The 6,278-nt window shown below is 37.8% G+C and overlaps 1 protein-coding gene across 5 annotated transcripts; it reads right to left on the bottom strand.

The window, feature by feature from the left end:
• Window positions 1-1,036: 1,036 nt before the first annotated feature.
• Window positions 1,037-5,686, bottom strand: LOC139977642 (uncharacterized). Of its 5 annotated transcripts, none has more exons than XM_071987100.1 (4): window positions 5,255-5,686; window positions 4,179-4,343; window positions 2,809-2,927; window positions 1,037-2,296 (listed from the first exon to the last, which is right to left on the bottom strand). In XM_071987100.1, exons 1-4 carry the CDS (start codon window positions 5,288-5,290, stop codon window positions 2,212-2,214), a joined length of 405 nt encoding a protein of 134 aa, XP_071843201.1. In that variant the 5' UTR covers window positions 5,291-5,686; the 3' UTR covers window positions 1,037-2,211. The 5 variants fall into 5 exon arrangements, with proteins under 5 accessions (XP_071843201.1, XP_071843202.1, XP_071843204.1 ...); XM_071987101.1 differs by having other exon boundaries at window positions 5,288-5,683; XM_071987103.1 differs by having other exon boundaries at window positions 5,423-5,680.
• Between the last annotated feature and the right edge of the window lie 592 nt (window positions 5,687-6,278).

The following is a 6,278-nucleotide window of genomic DNA, read 5'->3' as shown; positions in this document are numbered from 1 at the left end:
TACCGATAAATCAAATGCGGTACCGATAAATCGATTGTGAGGGACCGATAAATCGAATGTGCGTTACCGATAAATCGAACGTCTGATACCAATTAATCGAATGTGCGTTAACGATAATTCGAACGTCCGATACCGATTAATCGAATGTGCGATACCGATTAATCGAATGTGTGGTACCGATAAATCGAATGTGCGATACCGATAAATCGAATGTGCGCTACCGATAAATCGAATGTGCGGTACCGATATATCGATTTTGCGGTACCGATGAATCGAATGTGCGATACCGATTAATCGAATATGAGGTACCGATAAATCGAATGTGCGGTACCGATAAGTCGAATGTGCGGTACCGATAATTCGAAATTGCAATACCGATAAAGGGAATGTGAGGTACCAATAAATCGAATGTGCGATACCGATAAATGGAATGTGCGGTACCGAAATATCGATTGTGCGGTACCAATAAATCGAATGTGTACACTCTAAAAACCAAAGTGCTGAAAACAGCACATAGAGTGCTATTTTACAGCACTTTCCAAGAGCCCTGCGAGGGACAGCACCCTAAGTGCTATAAATAACACTCTCAATGGTGCTAACTATACCAGCACCTGAAAAGTGCTGCAACAGTCCCGCACTTTAAGTGCTACCACCAGCACTGGAAAGAGCAAAGTAGGCACCTGTAAGTGCAAGTCCTTAGGTCAGTATTAGGGTGTACAGAGCACCACTAACTGTAGACTCAGAATCTGTATCACTTGCAAAATATGGAATGTAAAGGGTAGGTCAAAACACAGCATCTCCTGCTGAAATAAAAGGGAACACATTTCTTTTCTTTCTTTCTTTTATTGCTTCCTGTACTTGAGAAATAAAAAATCATGAGTTAGACTTAAACCATATAGTGTAGACAGATTAACTTAAGTATGTCAGCTAAGCCCTTTGTTTACTATAAAAATTTAAGGCTGTTGACCAGAAGTGCTAGAGTATATCCATGCATAGTGTTCTAGCCTAACTTTATGTTTACATTTAGCCATGGATGTTACTAAGTTAAAACATGATATTAATTTACTGTATTAGTACTGAGTGATATTGACAGTAGATGGGACTATGCACCCCTAAAATCCAGTAAAATCCAGATTCCAACTGGATAAGATCTCAGATTGTACAAAAATTAAATAAATAAACAAACCATTTTTTACCACCCAATGAGGTTGAGTTTCCATGGTCTCATATTTGAACAACATCTTCAAACTTATTCACTCCACTATTTTCATGAAGTCAAATGAAAATAACACCAACTTGATCCCCAAATGGGTCAAAAATAAACTGAAACACTGAATATCCTCTAACAGTCTGAATGAATGTTTTAAAACAAGATAAAAGTAACAGTGACAACACCCAATCAAGACTAAGTTAGATAAACCTACGCTCCCAAGGGCGAGCAAGTGCCTGACATATTGTGAGTCATTAATTATTAATGAGTAATTCATATGAGTGGCTGTGGCTGAGATCTGGTGCAAGCAGTATCCCTCCCATGTTTATAAGCAACTTAAATTATCAACTGTACAACCTGAATAACTGGTCAAAACTTGATTTATCCATCACAACCAGGTTCATCTGGAGATGATTTTAGAGATATATGTGGGTCTAAGTTGTGTAGTGGTCAGTTTTGTATTTGTTTACCCTGTGTTGTAGGCCTTATAATTCTGTTAATGTCAAAAATCCAACTACACTTTATATAATAGCTACATACTAAGCTCTAAAGGATTACAAGAATTGAAACACTGATCCCAAAGATAAAACATACGGCATGTTTTTCTACTACAAAATGGCCATTGCAACTTACTTAAGAAACGTTATGAGAAATCATGAAAGAGATTAATGCTTGTAATTAAAACGAATAAATTTTCAGACATGCTTTCAAAAAACTTTCCTTTATGCTTTTAAACTAAACTGTGAACAGTCTCTACTCCACATTTTGCAAAGCAATCCTTATCTCCTTAACACGATTACTTATCTTTTGACCTGATGGAGGTATGCCATACACCACAGTTTGGATAAAGGTGTAGAAATCTGTGAGCTGCACCGCATATGCTACAATAAAAACATAATGAACTTTCATTAGAATATCTGTAGCTGCTACAATTCCACATGCTTGCCTGGAAACAGGTAGGGCAACTCCATCCAGAACTACAAAAAACTGCTGCAAGTCAGTCACATTGCTTCCAATGGCCAAGAGGTGTGGCTGTTTTCTGCTGAGTTGGCTTTTCTTTGCATATTCTTCCACATTTGTTCCGATCTAAGAAGAAAGGAAATTAATTCATGCATTAATTTCCAAAATAGTGCCGATTTCTCTAGTAACCTCTGAAAACTTCAACTAGTCCAGCTGACAATTACTTCACATCCTGCTTGCATCACTAACCGTACTATTATGTATCTTGCCTGAACTGCTGCCTGGCTTGTGCCATATTTTAACCAAATATAAAATCCATATTAATAACTAACCAGCTACAAAAATATGCAAATATAACTTGATATATAATACAGGATTATCTGGCTCAGGTACAGAATAGTCTACAATAACCCACATCTGGATCAGATAGTTTTATGTGGTTGACTCTTATCTCCTGAAGGAAAGACACATTTAATAAGAGCACCTACCTGGACCGCCCAGCACAGATTGAGCCAAGGGGCTGAGGCCTAGAGGACAGAATGTCAGTACCAATATCCCCTAGGCTCAAATGGTTAAAGATTGATCACTCTGCATGAATTTTGGCAGATCTTTCCCACTCAACACACAAAACAACTTACTGGTTGCCAGGCGATGAAGTAACGGACATTGTCATCTCGACTGCATTTTCTACTTTTCCTTGTGTTGAAAGATGGCAATAGGTGAACCAATGCAAAGAGACCGTACCTGGATGCATGTTCTAAAGAAGAAAATGAAAAGTTTCTTAATAATGAAAAACATAAAAACAGATTACATATCTCAACAAAACAGATGTATATGTCAACAAAATAGTGTGACGTGTCAGTTAGTAATTGTTTGTTCCTACTACTTGCTCTAGAAATTGCAATATACAAATTACACATAGGCACTGCATGCCAAAAAAAAAAAAAAACATTCTGATATACTTTTATGTCCACTGAACCCAATTACATAGGCCTATGTCAATTTCACAGTTATAGGTCTTTTCAAAGTCACTAAAATAAATATGGTGGAAGACTGAAGGATTTCTGGGATTCTTCTATAATTGAAATTGGTTAGGCCAGGAAATTAATACTTTTGCTTATTGAATACACTGTTGGATGGAGGAAACTAAGGCATCAAGTGGTACAGTAACTTGTATCAATGAATGAACCAAGCAAGTGGCTATACAGGTACAACCCTACACCACCAGACTTACAACATTGGTTCTAGAATGTTTCTAGAATAATAACACACCCCTCCACCCACAGCGCTTTAACAGTACGTGGCTCAAGAAACAAATTTCCTTCAGTTTACCCTTACTCCACAGCTGGAATTAAAGCAAAAGTGAACAGGATTGCCAGCTTAATCAATTTTAGTGAATGGGCCTAAGAACTGGCTACAAATTTAGACCCAATAGTTATAACCTTTGATCTGAAATCTGGATACAAGTTTTAATCCACTGATTTCAACAATTTGCGAGCAATCTGATAATGATCTGGCTATTTTTGATTCACACGCTGCAGCCTGAATTGACACTTAAATGATCTTTGACCTCAATTTTTGGATACATTCGTGATGGGTCCCCTCCCATGGATCAGTTTAGCCAAGTTAGCTCCAGTACTTGAAAATTCACATAAGACTGCAGGAGATAATACCACTTAATGAACTATTGTTAGACAGGTAGATGCCCACCAATCACATAAGCACCCACCAGCTTCTATGGTGTCAGAACTTAAGTCTTCTCAAAATCTAGATTGGAATGTAATTCAGTTTTAGTTTAATCACTTTCATTCATTTCTTCCATGTATGTTTAAAGAAAGTTGGGTACCAGACAAACTGTTAACAGCATTGCCACTTTTCTGTACATGATTTCACCTATAGCAGTCTTTTAAAGAGCTAACACACCAAATATTCACTACAGAAAACTTGACTGAACTTGCACAATGAGAGTCACATGACTACAAAATGTTAGCACTTTTTTGAAACATACCCTCAGACTTTTCTGTTTCTTCAAATTCAAACCGAAGGTCCCGCAGAGCTGAGTTGGTGAGTACATGCTATGTACTTCCAAATGAAGCGGGAATGTACCCTCCCATTTCATCAAAAAGTTATTGGCGACCTGATCTCCATACATCTGCTCAAAGTCTTGCAAAATCTACAAGTAAAAGAATAGAACAAGAAAACATGCAATGAATCCCAAAACATGTCAGGTTTCTTTCATTTTTCTGCAAAAGCTTGAGTCTATAAACAGTATAAAAAAAAGCATGTTTAAAGTTTCACCTAAATTTGTTTCAAATTAATTGGAAAATTAAGCCTACCTATAGTCTTTCACTTTCCATGACAGAACATCTTAAGTGAAGCATATTTACATTGGGAGTCATCATTTCAAAAGAAAAGATACTTATAGTAGGCCTTCCTTGTTAGGTGCAAACAATTAGGGTACACAACATTAAGCGATGCATGAAATATGGGAAACACTATGAAGGTCAAATAAGAATAGGATGTATACAATTACTCTGATCATTATTTTATTTTTACATTTACTTTAATTTTTCTTTAAACCTGAATAATGTATGACTGTGAAGTATGGTTTGTACTTGTACTTTGTAGGCTACTTCATTTTGTAGTTGGCAATCACACACAGACCTTACACTGCAAAGTAACATTAACAACACAACGTTAGCCCTGTTACCACAATAATGTTAGACCTAGGCTAGGCTACCACAAATTCAAAGCGTAATATGGAGTGACAGGCCGTCCAAAACGTTCTCTTGTGGTCGTCTAGCGGCCATCGGCTCATATTCTTTAGGCATTGGCATATAAACCAATACCAATACTTATTGCATTGGGCCTGCCTCTCTTATACGTTAAGACTCTGTGATGGCCACTTGTGCAAACGCAGTAGACTGTAGGACCAGTAGTACACCTCAATCGAATCGCCATTTGCGGCCATAAAGTTAGGCCTTATAAATGTTACAATAAGGAGGTCGGCTAGGCCTATATACGCCCAATCATAAACTTGGCATAGCCTAATGTTATATCAGAGTGCATTTGGCATTTACATACGTGAATAGACCTATGAAATAAGTGGTAGGCTACCATCACTAAGACGTCGACAGAGGTATTATTTGAAGGAAATTCCCGACGTCATCAGCAAAGCTAGGTTATTGAAAACATGAATGATCACTCAAATTTCATGAAAGGTCGCCATATCAGCTTTCAAATATTCCTTACTCTGGAGAATATTCACAGATTTCAATTCAGAAACTTACGTCTGCCGGTGGAACGTTCGTCACTTGTCACGTCTAGCGATGCGATATGCAACTATTTGGTTATAACCAATAGCGTTGTTGCATGTTACTGACGTCACCGCCTTCAGCCAATCAAAAGTTAATACGAAACTTTCAGCACTTAACAAGTGCAGTGCGACACAACTGCGGCGATAGCACTTTGGTATGGTGCAAGTTATTTAACACTTGAAGGTTGAGATACTAGCTCTTAAAGTGCTAATTGATGACTAGCACCGTGTTGGAGCTACTAAATTAGCACTTCAGTTTTTAGAGTGTAGTACCGATAAATCGATTGTGCGGTACCGATAAATCAAAAGTGCGGTACCGATAAATCGATTGTGCGGTACCGATAAATCGAATATGCGATACCGATAAATCGAATGTGCGATACAGATTAGTCGAATGCGCGTGACCGATAAATCGAATGTGCGATACCGATACATCGATTATGCTATACCTTTAAATCGAATGTGCGATAACCATTAATCGAATGTGCGGTACCGAGAAATCGAATGTTCGCTACCGATAAGTCGAATGTGCGATACCGATAAATCGAATGTGCGATACCGATAAATCGAATTTACGAAACTGATTAATCGAATGTGCGGTACCGATAAATCGAATGTGCTGTACCGATAAATCAAATGTGCGGTACCGATAAATCAAATGTGCGATACCGATAAATCGAATGTGCTGTACCGATAAATCGAATGTGCGCTACCGATAAGTCGAATGTGCGATACCGATAAATAGAATGTGCGATACCGATAAATCGAATTTACGAAACCGATTAATCGAAT

Source organism: Apostichopus japonicus, chromosome 12, assembly GCF_037975245.1.
Source record: "Apostichopus japonicus isolate 1M-3 chromosome 12, ASM3797524v1, whole genome shotgun sequence".
Taxonomy (NCBI): domain Eukaryota; kingdom Metazoa; phylum Echinodermata; class Holothuroidea; order Aspidochirotida; family Stichopodidae; genus Apostichopus; species Apostichopus japonicus.
This window is presented reverse-complemented; position numbering and strand designations above follow the sequence as displayed.

What these genes read in the sequence shown, in the direction of transcription:
- LOC139977642 (XM_071987100.1), bottom strand. Translation starts at nt 5,290, where the DNA reads ATGGTAGCCTACCACTTATTTCATAGGTCTATTCAC. An exon ending in TATTTCATAGGTCTATTCAC is followed by an intron (nt 4,344 to 5,254) that starts GTATGTAAATGC and finishes TTTTACTTGTAG; the next exon opens with ATTTTGCAAGACTTTGAGCA. An exon ending in ACTTCATCGCCTGGCAACCA is followed by an intron (nt 2,297 to 2,808) that starts GTAAGTTGTTTT and finishes CTTTCTTCTTAG; the next exon opens with ATCGGAACAAATGTGGAAGA.